A 19,664-nucleotide genomic window follows, 5' to 3' on the forward strand; every position below is an offset into this window, starting at 1 on the left:
CCATGTATGGTCAGGGTGCCTGCAGGTACCATGCACCTTTTAGGGAGACAGGAAATGTTGCCCCATTCTCTGAATTCCTCTACTGTCCCTACCAACTCCCCAGTCCCTGATCCTGCCCTCTCCCTCCCTCATTCCCTCAACAGGCATCAGCTGTCTCCTGCCTCCTGTGAGCTCCTGGCCCCACCAGATGCTCTCTGCCCTGTGCAGGCGGGTGGGATGAGGCTGTGCTGTCTCTCGACACCACCTTGGCCTGTGCTGGGAGGGAGGGGTGAGCGTGGGGTGGTCCTGATGCTCCGCTTCGCCCACGCAGGCACCATGACTCCCGTGAGGACCCAGCACTGCTTGGCAGGTCAGACATATGCGGTGCCCCTCATCCAGCCAGACCTGAGACGGGAGGAGGCCATCCAGCAGGTGGCGGATGCCCTGCAGTACCTCCAGAAGGTCTCCGCAGACATCTTTAGCAGGTAGGTGCTGCCCCCCCCCCCCCCCCCCCCCCCCCCCCGTCCCTACAGTTCTCTCTCCAGTCCCAGGAACACACCCTCTGGGAGCAGCCCCTTTGCTGGTTCTTGGTCCTGGGGGACCCAGCTGGCTTCCCTGTGCAGGACGGGTCCAAGGCAGGAGCCCAGTGCGCAAGCGTTTTCCCCTCAGTGCCGGGGAGCTCACTGCCTGCTGCCCCCCTTGGCCTCTGGCTTCCTGTGGGTCCCTCGGGCCCCAATGGTGCCTCTGCGCTCCCAGCTGGTGCTGGTCCTCCCACCGCGGGCCCTGTTCCTTCACTGGTTCCCGCAGCCGGCAGGTGTTTACCCGGCACTGCTGTGTGCGAGGCCCTGTGCTAATAATCTCTGTGGATACAGCAATGAATATCACCGCGGCCCTGTCCAGCTGGAGGACATCCTGGCAGGAGAGACAAACAACCACTCGCATGATTAGTTATTTAATGACAATGGTGAAGATATATTTATAATATTTTGTGATTACTAATATTTATATAGCATTAACTATGCACCGCCATTGATCTGAGCGCATTAACTCATTTACACTTGCTACACTGTATGGAGAGGTCCTGTTGTTACCTCCAGTGTACGGATGAGGAAACTGAGGCACAGAGAGGCTAAGAGAGTTGGCAACGTGGCACAGCCAGAGTTCAGACCAGGTTGCGGCCCAGGTTCTGTGGGGTTGTTGGCATCTCTCTGTGAAGGGGACATGTGCTATGGGACTTGTGACAAGGGCCTGGCTTGGTCTGGGGGTAACAGGGGGAGGTGTATGTAAGGAAGTTACATTTATGGTAAGATCTGAGGATTTAATGGGTAGGTCAAGAAGAAGAACATTCCAGAAAGAAAGGGCATGCGCTAACAGGCGGAGGTGGGAAGGATCTGGAAGGAGCCCGTGTGCCTGGAGCAAGGAGGGGCCGGCGGGGCCTCAGGGGCCACTGGGGGTTCTGGCTGGAGAGCTGCAGCTTCTCGTGTCTCAGCGCTGAGCCAGCACCTTCCGTGTTCATTGAGCAGGAATGCCTGGATGGTGTTTGCTGTTTCCGTGCAGGGTCCCAGGTTGTGTTGGGTGAGCAGGTCCTGTCCCTGTCTGGCCAGGAAGAACCTGAAATGAAGCTGGGTCTCCTTCCCGGGTGCCACCCTGTGCCTCCCAAGGGGCCTTTCCTCCCATCCAGTGTGAAGTGTGTGACTCAGGGTCCCCTCAGGGTCTAGGTCACGCCCCACTGGTTGAACACCAGACCTGGAGTCCCCCCCACTCCCGTGCATCTCCTCCTCCTGCACCGGCTGGACGTCCGGCTGTCCTGGAGCCCTCCCCTGGGGCATGGGGTCATTGCCTCCAGCTGGACATGGCACAAACACCACATCCTCTGGCCTCTCCTACTTCTTCCCTGCTCTCTGATGCCCGAAATCCTCCACCCCACCGCCTGCCCCAAACCTGTCCAGAATGTCCCCGTAACCAAGGAGCAGAACTGAGTGACCAGGGCTCACTCTGGAGCAGAATGTCCCGGCTCACATCCGGCTCCCCCATTTGCTTTCTGTGTACTTGGGGAAGTCACTTAACCCCACTAAGCCTTGCTGCTGTCGTCTGTAAAACTGTGGTAGTATTGGTATGTTCCTCCTAGGCTGTGGTAAGGCTTAAATGATTTAAAACATGCAAAGGAATGAAACCGTGCCTGGCAGCTAGTAAGCATTCAGGAAATGTCAGCTCTTCCCTGCTGATATCATCTCTGCCCATTGGCTGCCCTGGTAGCCATTCATCAACCTGTTGTCAGTAGTTATAGATGCCTCTATTGTGCTAATTTTTATGCTGGATGTGCCCAAGGGACACAGGCCTTTAAGAGCCAGCAGCCCCAGATGACGGCCACCCCATGCCCAGTGCTTGGAACGGATGCCAAGGCCATTCCTTCAGAAATTACTGTGTCTCCTCACCAGGGTGGGCTGCATGCATATCCTTCTCTAAGGGGAGCACTGGGTATTTGCACATTTTCCTTTCCCATCCTGGTATTTAGCACCGTGCAATGTCCCCCTGCCCTGGGATGGGATGAGGAGAGGGCAGGAAGGCCATCTCCCTGGGAGGGGAGTGGTGACTTAGGTGGGTGTGGGTGCAGGTCTAGCATGTGGCTGGCACAGCCCAAGAAGGGCAGGTGCCTCTCGGGAGCCTGGGCATGAGTCCCGCTCCCTCACACTGGGTCCCCGGTCACCTCATCCATCTTCTGCCATGTGCTGGTGTCATGCTCGACCCTGGGGGATACCAAAGGTGGGCACGGGATGGTATCCTCAAGGAGCTTAGAGTGTGGGATGGGAGAGCATCGGGCTGGGTGATCCCTGGTGCACGGCATGAACTGCATGGGCTGCTGGGGTTCGAGAGAGGAGAGGAAGAAGTAAGACTCGGAGGCTGCCCTGCCAGTCAGGCCCCCACCCAGGTTAGGCGGAAAGTGAGCATCAGCAGAGCAGGCTTTGGAGCGGAAGGGCTCAATGGTTCCGTCAGGACCTGGTTTTGCTTTCACTGCACTTCAGCGAGGCTCTTTCCATTGGCTCCGTTCCCACACAGACCTTGCTCTCCTGGTGAAAGGTGACAACCAGTTGGGCCAGAGCTCTGCACTCAGGGCCAGGTCTCAGGAAAGAATGCCCCCCACTGGGCAGCATCTCCTCCGGAGTCACACTCGCCCCATTTGGCCTGGCTTGGTTCTCATGTCTACCCAGAATCAATTCCTGGGGCCAGGGGATGTGACTCCGCGATTGGCTTAGACCTGGGTCACTGCCTCAGCCCTGAGCCCGAGGAGGAAGGAGCAGCCACTTTCCAGCTCCCTCCTCCTGAGAAAGGGGGAACGTTGTCCGCAAGGCTGTCTGTCCTTTCCTCCCTCTTCTTCCTTCTCCCCACCTCTTCCTTCCTCCGTTTCCTCCCTCTTCGCCTTCCCTGTCCATTCCCTCCTCCTCCCTCCTCCTTCCTCCCTGTGCGCCCTCCGTCCCCCCTTCCCGCCACTGCCTGGCACCTGGTGGCCCCCAGAGCACCCAGCACTCAGTCAGCCGCTGCGTCACCAGCTGATCGTTCTTAATTGTCCCAGAGGCTGCAGAAGACAAGGTGAAGGCCAGAGCCCAGGGTCAGGGTCTGCGTCCTTGGGGTTATGACAGGGGTGAGGGGAGGACACGCAGCAAACCTGGGTAAGGGGTAGGTGCTCCTCCTCCCCAGCAGCCTCTGGGGACTGGTACGCTGATTGTAACGGGCCAGTGGCAGCCCTGCAGGGGCTGGGGCCGCCTGGCTTCATGGGAAGCCTCCCACAGTGAATGCGAGGTCGTCTTGAGAGATGCTGGGACAGGGAGCCCAACCCCGTCCTGGCCACTCTGCCCTGCTGGGAGGACAGTGGTCCCCACGGAGCCTCCTCGAAAGCCTCAGGCTGCGGCCAGAGGAGCTGCTTGCCGTTGCTCTGACACCCTGTCCTCTGTGGCGATCTCTTTGAAAGTGCCTGTTTCCTCTGCCTGGAACTTGCTTCTGCGTCTGCTCAACGTGCCTCTTTCCTGAACCTTCCCCAGCCGCCCTCGTCCTGCTGTGCAGAAGTTCTAGATTCCCTCTGAGTGCGCATAGCCCCCACCCGTCCCGGTCTCACGGGCAATCACAGCCAATGTTGACCGAGTCCTGGGCCGTCAGCCAGGACAGGAGCTCTGCACAGGCTCCGCACATTGGATCCTTCACGGTACTTCCATGAAATAGAAGTTACCAGACTGTTTTTCAGCTGAAGAAGCTGAGGCATAGACCAGTTAGCGACTCGCCCAAGGCCACCCTGCTGCGAATGAGACGTGGGACCCAGGTCCGTGGGATCTGTGGTTGTGGATGTTGAGTTCGCCCCTCCCCGCTCGACCTGAAGGGCTCTGGGGGCAGCTGTGCGCCGTCTGATTCCCCTCCGGCCGCACCGCGCAGCTCTGCGCTTCAGGAACTGAACACACGCAAGTCATGTGTTGAACGCTGAGGGCTGGGAGGGAAAGCAGCAAGAGAGGATGCTGGGAAACGTCCCCTCCAGGGCAGGTGGAGGGAGAGGGACTGAGGCCAAGCTCTGAGCAGACCGAGTGAGGCCAGCAGAGGCAGCTTCCTCCCGCGTGTTGGGCAGATGTGCCACAGGGAGCGGCTTCGGCCATGAGCTTGGAAACTGACCTGGCTTGTGGCCCAGGCCGGGGGCGTCTAGACCGGGAATGGGAACCAAATCGCCCTCATGGTGGGCGCTGCTCATCAGCATCCCAGCCCCAACGCGGCCTTCCAGACCACACTGCTGTGGGCCCCTCCCGAGCTGCTCCTTCACTGAAACTTCCAGGTCTTTCTTCACGAGAACTGCTCTAAACCACGTTCCCTCTACCTTCTGTGTGTGGGCACGTGATTGTTTAAACCTACAGCAGCCTCACGTTCCTTTTTGGGCATCTGTCTTGTCACTGCTGCCCCAGTGCGGCCCATGGCCCTCCCCCGCCTGATGTCCCCAGCTTCCTACTCAGGTGTTGGCTGAGCTGGACGGGCCCTGCCAGCGCCCCACGTGCAGGGCTGGGGTCAGTCTCTCCCCAGCAGGGCCGTGTGGGCGCTGTGGTGCGTCTGCTGTGACTTGTCCCGTGTGTGCTCGCCTGCAGCCCGCAGCACTGTCTCCTCCACAGGGTTCCGTCAGGAGCCGTCAGAATCCGCCGCCCCAGGGGCGCTGTGCTGCGGGTTCTGCCCTCACACCAGTCTAATAGCCCTGCCAAGAACACAGACGCTGTGGCCCGAGCACAGCGCTGGGCCCGGGACTCGCCTCTTCCTTTCGTAAGTGCTGCCGGACCCGGTGTAAGAACCCACTGGAGAAATGTGCCAGGCTGCTGCTGAGCCCGCTCTTTGCCACTTTGAGCCATCAGCCCTTCTCTCCTGGATGGCAGCGCCAGACAGAGCAGCCTCTGTCTCCAGTCCCAGTGTCCTGCCCTGTCCCCCTGGACCTCGGGTGGAGTGCGCAGGTGACCAGGGGACGGTGCTTCAGCACCAGGGGCAGAATGGGGCTGCCTTGGGCACTGGGCTGCATTAAAGCAGCTCATCCCCATCGGGAGAGACAGAGCCGCGCTCTGCCTCCTCTGGTGGGAAGGAAGCGGTGCCCTCTGCCCACCTGCTGGCTGCTGTGGGGCCTGCCTGTAGTCCAGCCCTGCCCCCTCACCGCACCCCCGCACGTGAGGGGCCGGAGAATCAGGGCAGGCTGCTCAGGGCGTGGAGACCCCTGGACTGTGCAAGTGGCTGATGGGTGGGTTTTCTGGAGGCCGAGACCTTCCGGAGTTGGTGGAAGTGGCTCAGGCAGGTTGGGCAGGTTCCTGACTGTGCATTTCACCCTTAGCGAGATCGCAGTGGTCCCTGGTCCTGGGGTCTCTGACCTTGGAGACAGTGGGACCCCTGTGTCACCCCACCTCGCCCTCCTACCTTTCCCCGACAGCCAGACTTGAGCCTCTGCCCCTAGTTTCTCGTGCCTGTCACCCGCTCACTCTCACAGAGGGGCTCAGGTGACCACTCTGGATGTGGAGCACGGTTGTCGTGGCCAAGGGCTGGGGTTCCTGGGGGTAGGGAAGGTACGGGCGATTGGGAGGAGGACAGCGGGGCACCCGTGAGTCAGAGTTCACTCTGCAGTGAGAACGTCCCTGTGGCCGAACAATGTGGAAAAGTGCGAGTGGGGCCGTGTACCTTTAAGCGTTAGACACTTGGACCTCAGTCATTCCTTAGCCCTGGAGTGAGCCCCTACCACGTGCCAGGCACTGTCCCAGGCTCTGGGAATGCAGCAGGGGACAAAACCCAGCCCTGACCCCCTGGGCTGGAGCACAGCAGGCAAGAGATGTGTCACATCCAGTGTCACCGTGGAGGAAAGCACAGCAGGCGTGGGGTTGGGACGTGGCAGGTGCATCTCCGGATTCTGGGTCACAGTGAGGAGGGGACTCGGTGACGTGCAGGAGCCAGCCACGTGGATGTCTGCACCACGCAGTCCACTGGATGCAGAGGCCATGAAACAGACGTGCTTTGCACGTGCAGGGAATAGCAGGTGGCTGGTGTCCTGGAGCCCACCCTTGTCCAGGGAGAGTGGGAGCAGGTGAGCAGCCAGACCAGAAAGAGCCTGTGCACATTTGTCACATGCAGGGGCACGTCCTCGCCCACAGGTCTAGGGTCTGAACTCAGGTGGTGGCACTTAGGTGCAACCTTGCCAGTCTCTGGCCTCTCTGAAGTCCAGGGTCCTCTGCAGAGGCCAGCTCTGCCTCCGTCACGTGGTGGTGAGGTGTGTGGAAAGGCGGTGCCAGCTGTCATAGCTGTGCACCCGCCCGTGAGCAGTTGGGGTTCTCTCTGTGTGCGCCTGCCTGATGGCGGGTACGGGTGCCAGCTCGGGCCCAGGGCGGTTTCCATCCCTTCCGGGAGCCTCCGAGGACCCAGTGCAGTTAACTCCAGACCCTCCAGGTCGGATTTTCCTGTAAAGGTCATGTGGGCAGCACCGAGATCAGCCCTGACAAGTGGGTAGCACTGACTTCAGAGCCCTTGGCCAAGTCCCCGGCCTGGCAGGGCTGCTGTCAGGCGAGGTGCGCCGATGACTGCAGGGGTCGGGAGCAGCCCGAGACTCAGGGATCTCCTCTGTGGCAGGATCTCCCAGCGAGTAGAGCTGAGCCGGAGCCAGCTGCAAGCCATCGGAGAGAGGGTCTCCTTGGCCCAGGCCAAGATTGAGAAGATCAAGGGCAGCAAGAAGGCCATCAAGGTAGCACTCGTGACCCTGTATGTATGGCTGGTGGACAGCGCCTCCCTCTCCCGTGTCAGAGGTTGCCCGGGTCCCTGCCCCTGCTGTCCAGCCAGACCTCGGGCTTTCCTCCTGCCCAGGGCCCCGGCCCCTGCTCCGCCTGCCGCCCAACCCTCGGCTGTCTGGAGCCTCTTGGGCCCCTCAGGCTGGCCCTGTGTCCACAGGTGTTCTCCAGCGCCAAGTACCCGGCTCCAGAGCACCTGCAGGAACACAGCTCCATCTTCACGGGCGCCCAGGACCCTGGCCTGCAGAGACGCCCCCGCCACAGGATCCAGAGCAAGCATCGGCCCCTGGATGGGCGGGCTCTGCAGGTGAGGGCCACCCCTGCCACTGGCCACTTGCTTAGAGGCTGGCTGCTGGGGAGGGGCTCAGGGCCCACCGTGGGTTCTGTCCTCCAAGACGGGGTTGGGTCACGTTGGCTGGCACTGACATCTCCACCCCTGTCACTCCCGCCCTCCCCAGGAGAAGCTGCAGTACTTCCCGGTGTGTGTGAGCACCACGCCGCAGCCCGAGGACGCCGCCGAGGAGGGGCTGGGGGCTCTTCCCAGCAACATCAGCTCTGTCAGCTCCTTGCTGCTCTTCAACACCACTGAGAACCTGTATGGCCAGACGGTGGCAGGGCCATGGGGTCTTGGGGGAGGCCTGCCTGACTCAGTGGGACCCCAGGGGTGGCAGAGTTAGGCTGGCAGGAGCATGAGGCTGGGAGCCCGGAGCTGACTATGGGGTTTGGCTCGGGAGGCCTGGGAACCCCAGAGTGTGTACTGTGCCCCTAGGAAGTGGAATGCCTGGGACAGACGATCTCCTGCCTGCCCTCACAACCCCCCCCCCACCATAGGTACAAGAAGTATGTCCTCCTGGATCCCCTGGCTGGTGCTGTCACAAAGACCCACGTAATGCTGGGGGCAGAGACGGAGGAGAAGCTGTTTGATGCCCCCCTGTCCATCAGCAAGAGGGAGCAGCTGGAGCAGCAGGTGGGGCGGGAGGCGGGGGCTGCCCGGGCTGTTCTCCAGGTGGTATCCCACCCAGCTCCGTGGGGTGCGCACGAGGACCTGCTGGCTGCCCCTCCTGGTCCCTGTCACTACTCACATACCCCCACCTAATCCTGCAGGTCCCAGAAAACTACTTCTATGTGCCAGACCTGGGCCAGGTGCCTGAGATTGATGTGCCCTCCTACCTGCCTGACCTGCCCGGCATCGCGGATGACCTCACGTACAGCGCTGACCTGGGCCCTGGCATCGCCCCCTCTGCCCCTGGCACCATTCCAGAACTGCCCACCTTCCACACAGAGGTAGCTGAGCCTTTCAAGCCAGGTGAGCTTGGGTGCTGGGAGGGAGCTGGGTGCTGGGGGAAGCTGGGCGCTGGGAGCTCCCTGCTGGGCCACCTTCTTCCCTGGGCACCTCACACTTTCCCACCTTCCCTTTCAGACCTAGCGGATGGGGTGCTAAGCGCACCCCCGCCACCTCCACCACCACCGCCGCCTCCCCCAGCTCCTGCAGCGCTGGTCAGCACCCCCCTTCCCCAGACCATGGCCCCTGCAGGCCAAGGTGCCAGCGAGGACGACAGTGGCAGCAGCGTGTCTCCTTCAGGTGGGAGCAGTGCGGGGGTGGGGGCTCTTTCTGAGGGGGCCTGTGTCTAATTTCAGGATCCCGGAGGGATCTTCTGTAGTTGTGTTAAGTGGTCATAAATTCTAGATTTTCAGAATAGTCCTCATTTCAAGTATCTTGTTCCACTGGGTTCATAAAATAGTGGTTTTCAAACTGTAGAGCTCTGGAATTCTGACCTCCAGAACTGTGGGGCTCTGGGTCCCCCCGTCCCCCAGTTAAACCAATGGAAGAAAGGGGTCTGCTAAAAAAAAAAAAAAAGAAATGAAAACTACAGCAACAAAAATTCCGTGTCCCTGAAGCTACAAAATTCCAGCTTTAATGTCGTATCTCCCAGTCCGTGTCCAGCATCCAGAAAACGGCACAGAAACACTTTGCAGGCTCCCGAGTCGAATAGACACTGTGAGCACGTGGATAACTCACAGAGCCCCCTCTGCAGGGTGGCACCTGGTCACGAGGGTGGACAGGGCAGGAGGTGACTGCACACAACACTCCTGAGCTCGGGCGGTTGCAGACGTCGTTGTCCCGGCCCTGCTCGGTCTCAAGGCCTGGCTGCGCCACCCGCTTCCTCTTTCAAGAGGAGGCGCCTCCCCAGGGTTCTTGAGGGGACAGTTCAGGACTGGAGTGTCACCCCCACCGCAGCCTGGGCGAGGCCGTCCAACAGCCCTGCCTGAGCAGTGCTGCCTCCCCGCACCTTCTCCCCTCCCAGCTCCTGTCCAGGGAGCGCCCAAGGAGGTGGCCGAGCCCTCCAGTGGCCGGGCCTCTCTGCTGGAGTCCATCCGCCAAGCTGGGGGCATCGGCAAGGCCAAGCTGCGCAGCGTCAAGGAGCGCAAGCTGGAGAAGAAGAAACAGAAGGAGCAGGAACAAGGTGAGGGGACCCCAGGGCCACTGCAGGAGGAGGGCTCCAAGCAAAACACCACCCTCCCCTCCCACACCACCCAGGTCCCTCAGGGTGCCCTCTGTCCCCCTCCCCCCTGGTGAGGCTCACACCCCAGCTGCACGCCAGCCCGCTGTGCTTCCCCAGGGCGCTTGCTGGAAGCCCTGGGTGGCCACGGGCTCCTTCCTGGTTTGGGAGCCGCTTAGTGGAGCTTTCCTGTCTCAGCTCAAACTAGGACAAAAGAGAATTTTCTCCCACCCTGCAAGAGTTGTCCAAGGAAATGGTCAGGTACTTTAGAGACAGAGACCTGAGGGTGAGCTCAGTGCCATTTCTCTAAGCCTCTTGAGACTGCCCGGTCCTGCTGCTGACATGCTTTGTGTCCTGAGCGGGTTGCCTAACCTCTCTGGGCCACTTTCCTCCCCCGTGCAGCGTCTCCCAGGGTGGCTGTGAGAGTGCTCCTCAAACGTCACCTTTGTCTTACTGGTGCCCAGTGCTAGGTCCAGGGATGAAGCACTGAGAGCTTGTGGTGAACACGGTGGCCGTGGAGGGCTGGGGACTGTCTCGGGGGGACAGGGAACGAGGAGGGCCGTGTCACTGAACCCCCCACCTGTGGCTTCTGTATTGCAGTGAGAGCCACAAGCCAAGGTGGGGACCTGATGTCGGATCTCTTTAACAAGCTGGCCATGAGACGCAAAGGTAGGAGGCACAGCTGCCTTCCCTGGGCCGGGCCTGGGATATTTTGCATCTCCCATGTTCTCCTTTCTTTTCCTTCCTGTTTTTAAGTCTCCGGGGGCCGGTAAACTGGTGCCCTCTCCGAGCTCCCTCACTCTCAGCCTTTTCCCTCCCAGGGATCTCTGGGAAAGGACCTGGGTCAGGGGCCAGTGAGGGCCCAGGAGGTGCCTTTGCCCGAGTGTCAGACTCCATCCCGCCTCTGCCTCCACCTCAGCAGCCGCAAGGAGAGGAAGACGAGGATGACTGGGAGTCCTAGGGGCCTGCGCCATCCCACCCAACCCAGGCCTGCGCTGCTGCCCTCACACGGAGGGGCCGGGATGGAGGCGGCCCCAGGTGTGCCTGGACCTTGGTCAAGGACGGGGAGGCTGGCTGCAGGCCACAGGGCTGCCGGGGCACCACTGTGGGACTGTGCGCCACCCCCTCCCCAGAGGGCTCTCGTCTTCCCTGAAGAGACTTGGAGAGACGAGCACCGCGGGTCAATAAAGAAGCGTAACCAGAACTGAGCAGAAACCACCAGTGGCTTTTAATTAAGGAACAGGAGCCGTGCAGGGCGCGCACATCTCAGAGCCAGTGGCCGTCCTCCCGCCCCGAGGGGGTCTATGTGACAGGGCAGAACATCCCGGGACACCAAGGCCCCTTTCTCTGGGGCCAGACACAGACAGGGGCAGCTGTTGCAGACGGGAGGGAGAATATCTTCCCACAGGAGAAAGCGTCTCAGTGACAGACGTGGGGTCTCTAAATAGTCACGCTGAGAGGCCAATGGCCCTTGACATACTTGCTGATGTCAGGGTAGAAGGTGTCTTCCAGTTTGCTCAAGTGGTTGGCAGGAGTGACGTGACTGGGGACACTCAGGAGCTCTAGGGCCACCAGGGCCTGGAAATGGGGAATATTTTAAATTTAGAAGAGGGTGAAAGGTCTAGAACAGCTCATTTGAGTGAGAAAGGACAGAAGCACACGGCCCCCTGGCCGTGCTGAATGGGCAGACAGACTGGATTCCAGGGAGGGGGGCGCCCCCAGGGTGGCCGCGACTCCCCGTTTCTCCAGGATTAGCCAAGTTGTCTCCCACGGGCTCGGCTGCCTGTGCCTGGACCCTGGCAGCACACTGCGCGCAGCGCCCTCCCCTGGGCCTCCCCTTCCCTGGCAGGCTCCCTGCAGGCCAGGCCCAAGCCACACAGCATCTCCGGCAGCCCTGGTGAAGGAGGGGCCTGGCAGGGGCCGTGGTGTCCCTGCGCATTAGGAAGAGGCAGACTTCTCCCGATGAAACTGTGGGGACAGGACAAGGCCGTGAGAAACCAGACCTCAGGGCGGGGGAGGCTCTCAGGGGAGGGAAGAGGCAGGACTGACCTTCTGCAGAGTGGCTACGGCAGGGCCAAAGGAGGCTGTGACCTCCACACGGTCTCGGATCCAGGCTGGCAGCTTGGCCAGGACGGGGCGCCGGGCGTAGCGCTGGTCCAGGAGCACTATGCTGGCGAAGTCCCGCTGGTGCCTGATGGCCCTGCCTGGATGGGCACGAGGGGCTGCAGCTCCGAGGCGGATCTGCCTCCCCGACAGTACGTCCCCACGGGGTCCCCTACCCTTCCTCAGCCGTCAGATGGGACAGGTGAGCCCCCCTTCCCTGCTACCACATTCTCCGCCCGTCCCCCTCGATAGCCAGCCGCGGCCCCGGGCCTACCTATGGACTGGTTGACAGCCTTCATGCACAGGTTCTCCACCAAAGCCCTCCCTGGGGGGGCCGTCCCCGGCCTTTTGGGCTGGGCAGAGTAAAGGAGATGACATGTGAGGGCTGTGTCCTGCCTCCTGCCTAGTGTCCCCACTCTCCCTGGGAAACACCCTGCCAGGCTTTAGAGCCAGACCAGGAGGCTCTGGGCCAATGCCAGCAGCAGATGCCACAGGTGACATCACAGAGATCAAGAAGGTGTGGAAGTGTAGCCAGACCTCTGAGTAGACAGGGAACATGGGTCAGTGGGCCTTGCCATCTCAGCCTAGGGTGTCACCGCCACCCCCGCTGTCCTCACATCCTCTGAATACTAGAGGCACTCACAAGGGTCTGATCCAGGTAGACCATCTTCTCTTGTAGCTCTGGAGACCTGACGTTGGGGTAGGGCATGCCCACCATGACCACACACCTGGGGCGGAGACGTGAGCGAGTGGGGGTGGTATCAGGCCCCACCCGGGTCCTCACCCTGCACCACCAGCTGCTACGTCCACCACTCCTCGGGCCGCCCCAGCTGTGCTCGGTCGCTCTGTCCCTCCCCACTGTCGTACCTATCACCTGGAAAGGGTTTGCTCAGTGCAGAGATCCAGTCTACCATGAACAGCGTCCTGGGAAAGTTAAGGCCAGTTTCCCACCTGCTCTCCAGGGGCCAGGTCGCGTTGCTGAAACACTCCCCCCACCGCTGAGGGCCCCTGAGCAGGCACTTTTCTGAAAGCCTGGTTCTGTGAAATGATCAATGGGAGCATTTTGTGCTAAGTGCTCCCTGGACTGACTTTGGTACTTGCTGTGACTTCCCAGCAGGGTCAGGGGATGTTAGGGAGAGTTGCTGGGATTTGAAGGAAAGGCTTTTGAGGAGAAAAGCCAGTGTTATAAGCCGTCTAAAAGCTTGGAGGTGCCACCTATGAACCACAATTTCACAGTGCCCTGTGTATGTGCAATTTTCTTTCTTTCTTTCTTTCTTTCTTTTTTTTTTAACAGAGTCTTGCTCTGCTGCCATCCAACGTTCAGCTCCCTGTAAGCCTCCATTTGTTCAGCTATCCGGAAGCTCCCTGAACCCTGTCCTTATGGGCCTTATATGGAAACTTCATTGGATAGGCATGATTGACAACCATGTAGAAATGTGACTGGACAGAAAGGGTGTGATCTAATACTAATAGACTGGGGAAACCCAGCAAGGCCTGTCCATAGATTCTTCCTGGCCTGGCAGTGCAGTTTTCCTTCTTCCAGGGTATGGGGCAGGGTATGTCTAGAATGGGGGTCTTATGACCCACAAGCAGATTAGAGTCCCGAGTTGGGCTGAAAAAATGAGGTCAGGAGAAGGTCAAAGAGAAAGAGTGTTTCCTGAGGCCTGCTTCTAGGGCATAAAGTGCCCCAACATTATAACAAAAGACTGTAACAAGGTCTATGGCAGTTATGAGCCAAGAACCATGGACAAAATTCAATATATATACATTACAATATCATAGTGCCCTATGTAGGTGTAATTTTTTTTTTTTTTTTTTCCAGACAGTCTTGCTCTGCTGCCAGGGCTAGAGTGCAATGGCATCATAGCTCACTGCAACCTCAAACTCCTAGGCTGAAGTGATCTTCCTGCTTCAGCCTCCCGAGGAGCTGGGACTACAGGTGAGGGCCGCAACGCCCTGCTAATTTATCTATTTTTTGTAGAGATGGGGTCTTGTTTTTGTTCAGGCTGGTCTTGAGCTCCTGGCCTCATGCTATCCTCCTGCCTGGGCCTCCCAATATGTTAGGATTACAGGCATGAGCCACTGTGCCCAGTGAACTTTTTTATCTTTCATACCATATTTTAACCGTACTTTCTCTATGTTTAGATGTTTCAAGACATAAACACTTACCATCTGTCCCAATTGCCTGCAGTATTCAGTACAACTAACATGCTCTACATGTTCATAGAGTAGGAGCCATAGTCTACACCATATAGCTTAGGTGTGTAGTACCATCTAGGTTTGTGTAAGCACCCTCTGGCACGTTTGCACAATGACAGAATCACCGCATGACGCATTTCTCAGAAGATATTCCTATCATTAAGCAATAAGTGATTGTATAAAGCATTAAAACTCTCAGTTTTTGGGCTCAGAAGCTAAAATCAGGGCAGTGTTTCTCCTCTAACATTCCAGCTATCTCACCAACCTCCACTAACTACACACCTCTTTCCTCTTAAAGAGTTGTTGCTTTACTGATTGAGAAGATGATGCCATCTTCCTGGTGTCTCAGTCTGTCCAGGCCGCTATAATAAAATACCCTAAACTGGGTGGCTTATAAACAACAGAAATTTATTTCTCACACTCCTGAAGGCTGGAAAGACCAAGATAAAGGAAGATTTGGTGTCTGGTGTGGGCCCTCTGCCTGGTTCACAGATGATACCTTCTCACTGTGTCTTCACATGGTGGCGGTGTGCGGAATCTTCCTGGGGCCTCTTTTATCAGGATGCTAATCCCATTCATGAGAGCTCTGCCCTCATGACCTACTCACCTCCCGAAAGTTTCGCCACTTAACACATCACCTTGGGGTACAGAATTTCAACATATGGATTTTGGGGAGACAGACAGATTCAGTCCATTGCACCTTGTATATTAGGCTTCTCCAGAGAAACAGAATCAATAAGGTATGTGTATGTGTGTGTGTGTTTAGAGAGGGAGAGAGAAAGGAAGAGATTTAAGGAATTGGTTCACACAATTACAAAGGCTGCAAGCCCAAACTCTGCAGGGTAGGCCAACAGGCTGGGGACCCGGGGAAGAGCTAATGTCACAGTTCAAGTTCTAAAGCCATCTAGTGCCAAAATTCCTTCTGGTTCAGGGAAGGTCAGTCTTTTGTTCAATTCAGGCCTTCAGCTGATTGTATGAAACCCACTCACAACCTGCTTTACTTACCAGTCCACAGATTTAAATGTTGATCTCATCCAAAAAAAACCTTCAAATAAACATCCAGAATAATGTTTGAACAAATATGTCAGTAGCATGGTCCAACCAAGTTCACACATAAAATTAACCATCATACTTGGGTAATAACTATAGCCATTTATTAAGTACTTTGTATAGTCCAAGTACTCAGCACTAGTTCATTTAATTCTGCAAAGCCTATATAGTAAGTTTAAATATTCTCATTTAAAAATATGAGGAAACCAAGTCTCAGAAAGGTTTTTTCTGAAAGTGCATAAAATTTAGCAGCAGTTGAAGGAGCTCGGGAAATTTCACCCCAAAATATGACTCTTTGGTATAAAAAGTATTTTGAATTAAAGACCCTTTGAGATCAACAGGCATTGGAAGGGCATTTCCCTCTATCTACATAAACCAGACTGATCCATCAAAAAGAAAAATTGACTTCCCTTCCCCTGTCTGTTATCTCAATATATTGTAGGAAAGATGATCAAGAATGCAACCATACCTAGCCCAAGCCTGGCCCATTTGAAATATAATACCCATCTCTGAGCTTAATTTAATTTGCAAAGAGAGTCATTCATAAGTCAGTTTCCCCCATCCATTCATCCTCCCTAGCAACCATTTATTGCCCTTAAACAAAATTACCTCTATTCCACACCGCCAACCCCTCCCCCCCCCCCGCCACCAAAGGACGGTATAAAAATATCTGGATCCCATTGGGATATTGGGTGATCACTCTGTGATTCTCCCCCTGCACATGGTAAACAAACCTATTGCTCTTGTTAATCCGCCTTAATTGTGAGTTGATCTTTCAGTGAACTTTCAGGGGAAAGAGGAAGTTTCCCCCTCACCCCCACACAGTCAAAACCATTCTGATCATTGCCAATTTCAAAGATGTGATGGCCAAAGTAGAAACTATTTCTTTGGTCTTTCCACATGTTTCAAAGTTCTCAGAACCAAGTTCCAACAGCCTCAATGTTTCGTTACTTTGAAAAAAAAAAATTGCTGTCCTCTTTGTGCCAGACAAAGTGGTAAACACTTTATATTCATTATCACCTTTAATCCTTACAGCAATGTCGAAAGGTTTAGTAAATCCATCAGGATTGGGTTTGCCTCTGACAGAAAACCGAAATAAACGCCCATCCCGTATGAGCAAAGTCTGAAGGGGAGCCGTGCAAACTGGTTAGTAGCTCTACTGTTGTAAGTGATCTCGGTTCCTTCTATTTCTTGGCTCTACCGTCCTTACTACGTCACCTCCTCGTGATGGTCCAAGTTGGGTGGGTAGCTCCAGCCATCATGTTCACATTCTAGTCACCAAGGGTTAACGAAAGAAGGGGAGAGTGGATATTGGGGGACAGTCCCATGGAAAGGTATTATAAATACCATCTTGCAGATGAGAAGTCGGGCACATGGAAGTTAAGCACAGAGCTCTGAGGTAGCATAAAAGAACTAATCAGTAATAGCTGTGCTCTGTCCTGGCCAGACCCACAGCTGAAGTCACCCTAGTCACCCCGAAAGCAGCAGCGGGGGAGTCCCCACCAGGGGGTGCCTCAAACTGTCCTCAGCTGGGGTCAGTTGGGATTCCAAAGAAAGACACTGTAGACACCAAGGTGATGAGTCAAGAGCACTTATTTGGGAACTTACACACAGAGTGGACTGCAGCGCTCCTCACGGTAGACAGGAGCGAGAGAGGAGCTCTGCTTGGGCATGTTGCAGCCAGGGCCTCACCGTGTGGAGTTTATAGAAGGGCTTAAAGGCTGGGCTTAGGGCCCAGACCAGTTTCTTTCAGTGTTTTGGGCAACAACCTAAACACCTTTATCCATGTCTGGGAATATTCAAGGTCCCAGCTTCGCTGGGTTCAAGCCTGCTGGGAGACCATGCAGCTAATTAGTCACAGAGCAGTTGAGGCACCCTGTGTCTCTTGGGCACAAAAGAGAAAAAGTGTGGGACACTGGAGGACCCCACAACCGTTACATGGTAGAGGGAACACGGATTCAAACCTAAGTTTCAGAATGATTTTTAAATTTAAATTAGAAGGGACTGCAGTTATCCCATCAATAATGTCACTTGCTCTAGGGCAAACTGACGTGCTTTCTTGTGTGAGAGAGAGGGCGCTGGAGCCCTTGGCTCTCCACTGTATAGAACTACAGCTCCCCTTCTTACGCTCTCACCTGTAACCTGAACACACCCATGGAGGTGTGTCAAGCACGTAAATCTCATTCAACACGTGTAGAGGTGGAAAAGGGGATTGAAAACTAAGTACAATGCTGTCCTGCCATTTCACCCCTCCCTTTTGTCATTTGACACCTTTCCTGAAAGTTGAAGGAGATCAGTCCAGAGCTGTTCCTGTCACTTGGGATTAGCCCCAATCCCTAAGAACAGGGATGGAAGCCACCTTGTTGTAAAATGAGAAAATAAGTATATTGGAATCCCAGCACTGTGGGAGGCCAAGGCAGGAGGTTGGCTTATAGGCGAGGAGTGTGAGACCAGACTGTGTACTGAGCACTCTTGACATCTAGACTCCATCTAGGGAAAAAAGTTCATTTTATTAATAGAAGGTATCATGCCAACAGGCAGCAGATATTCACAGACTACACCAATCAGATAATGGCATAACCCTTTACCATCAGTCTCCACCAGATGACTCAAGGGCCAGAAAAGGAACAGGATTTCTCTGGGCAGGCAAGGTTGTTTCCATGGTGAAGTCCTTGCTGTCCCTGGTGATAAGCAACGAGGCATCTTCCCCGAAGCCTCTGCCAAAATCAAAGACTTTCCCTTGCAAGATGCTGGCAGCTTCACTGACGAGCCCGGGACCTTCTTGTCCACGTCACTTTCTTTGGACTGGTTCCTTAACCCCTTCCCTATCCCCTTTCTCTCTTTTGATGTTAAATGCTACTTTGTTTAATGTGGAAATTTTAATCCATAACTTTGTATATTGAAGAAGTATACTACTATGTATGGTTTGCAGTATTGACTGACTGGTAGAGTGGCTTGAGCCTGGGTGTCGGTGACTCTGACTACCGAGTGAGCAGGCAGTACTAAGGAGACTTGCCTTCTGGGGAACTCCACATAGCTCATGCCTTTTGCTACTGAAATAGCATCAGTAAAAGTCTGACATTGTGCAGAGACACAAACATGCGTAGACCTGGTTATCTCTGACCTTGCACAACTCATGACAATTTGTCTCTAAAAATTTTTTTAAAAAATAAAAAAAATATTAAAGATAAAATGTAAAAACAAATTAGTTGGGCATGGTGGCATGTGCCTGGAGTCCTAGCTACTTGGGAGGCTGAGGCAGGAGGACAGCTGGAGGCCAGGAGTTCAAGACCAGCCTGGGCAAACATAGCAAGCCCTCATCTCTAAAAAATAAAAAAAAATAAAAAATTATAGAGACGGGGTCTTGCTAGGTTGCTCAGGCTGGTCTCAAACTCCTGGCCTCAAGTGATCCTCCTACCTCGGCCTCTCCAAGGGCTGAGAGTACAGGTGTGAGCCACCATGCCCAGCCTTAGCTGGACTGTGAGATGTTGGATACAAAGCCTCTTTTTTTTTTTTTTTCCAGTATTTATTTATTTATTTTCAGCATATTACGGGGCGTAGCCTCTTAATGGAGAGCATTTCTCACCCTCCTATTTCGCCACCTGCGCAGAGCACGGAGAACCCGTTGGAGCGGAGGGTAGTGATTTTCCTCTTGCCGATGGTCTTTTTCCTGTTTGAAAAGGTGTTTCTTCCTTGCTGGTGCTTTGATGCCCATTATACTGATCCTGGATGGTCTGATGAATTGGGAAGTAGGACCGGTGTCAGCTTCATTGAGGATGCTCTGGGCCAAAGACTTCACAGTTTCCTCTGGGTCGTTGTTCATCTCTTCCAGAGCTGAAACCAGGGGTAGGTCAACTGAGACTCTGATCTCTAAGAACTGTCGACCCAACCCCCGTTCTGTTTTTACCCCACAGTCCAGGACATCACCACATGAGTCCCTTTAGAATAATTTTTGTCACTATCAAAAATTGTTTCATCGTAGAAAATATTTAAAATAAAAATTATTTTTTTAAAAAGGAAAGGAAGAAAAATCACTCACCCCCAGAGATAACACTGCTAATAGTTTGGTAAAAATCCTGGCAATATTTTTTTTTAAACACCCAGTATAGACAAAAGTTTCATTTACAAAAATAGCATTAATATTTTTTCTTCCCATAAAATATTCCTCCATATGGCAAAATATCCAATCACATGATTTTATCATATTTTTTTATGAACCTACTATAAGTGAATAGATTATTTGCAATTTTTCACTGTTATGAAGAATCATGAATTCAATCAGCAACTATTTATTGAGTACTTCCTATCACCAGGGACTGTGCTAGGTGCTGGGGGTACAGTGGTGACAAAGAGGCACAGAGTCCCCACCCTCAGGAGGTTAACATTCTGTTGGGGACAAATAAGCAAGTAAAAATAAATTAAGTCCAAAGAAGGAAACTGAACTGACTAATGAGATAGAATAACTAGGAAGAACCCCATCAGACAGGCCAGTCAGGGGATGCCTCTCTGGGAAGGGGACATTTGAGGCAAGATCCAAAGCAGGGGAGCTGGCCTGAGGGCC

The 19,664-nt window shown here is 55.1% G+C and overlaps 2 protein-coding genes across 2 annotated transcripts; one reads left to right on the forward strand and one right to left on the reverse strand.

The window, feature by feature from the left end:
• Positions 1-279: 279 nt before the first annotated feature.
• LOC138392542 (WASH complex subunit 1) lies at positions 280-10,967 on the forward strand. The gene is made up of 10 exons (XM_069483387.1): positions 280-464; positions 7,096-7,207; positions 7,411-7,557; positions 7,709-7,845; positions 8,082-8,217; positions 8,355-8,556; positions 8,671-8,832; positions 9,557-9,715; positions 10,352-10,420; positions 10,573-10,967. Exons 1-10 carry the CDS (start codon positions 289-291, stop codon positions 10,710-10,712), a joined length of 1,440 nt encoding a protein of 479 aa, XP_069339488.1. The 5' UTR covers positions 280-288; the 3' UTR covers positions 10,713-10,967.
• A 155-nt stretch (positions 10,968-11,122) lies between these two features.
• Positions 11,123-12,632, reverse strand: LOC138392543 (putative ATP-dependent DNA helicase DDX11-like protein 8). The gene is made up of 4 exons (XM_069483388.1): positions 12,498-12,632; positions 12,129-12,207; positions 11,801-11,955; positions 11,123-11,719 (listed from the first exon to the last, which is right to left on the reverse strand). The coding sequence occupies exons 1-4, from the start codon at positions 12,570-12,572 to the stop codon at positions 11,690-11,692; spliced, it is 339 nt and encodes a 112-aa protein (XP_069339489.1). The 5' UTR covers positions 12,573-12,632; the 3' UTR covers positions 11,123-11,689.
• Between the last annotated feature and the right edge of the window lie 7,032 nt (positions 12,633-19,664).

Source organism: Eulemur rufifrons, chromosome 9, assembly GCF_041146395.1.
Source record: "Eulemur rufifrons isolate Redbay chromosome 9, OSU_ERuf_1, whole genome shotgun sequence".
NCBI lineage: Eukaryota > Metazoa > Chordata > Mammalia > Primates > Lemuridae > Eulemur > Eulemur rufifrons.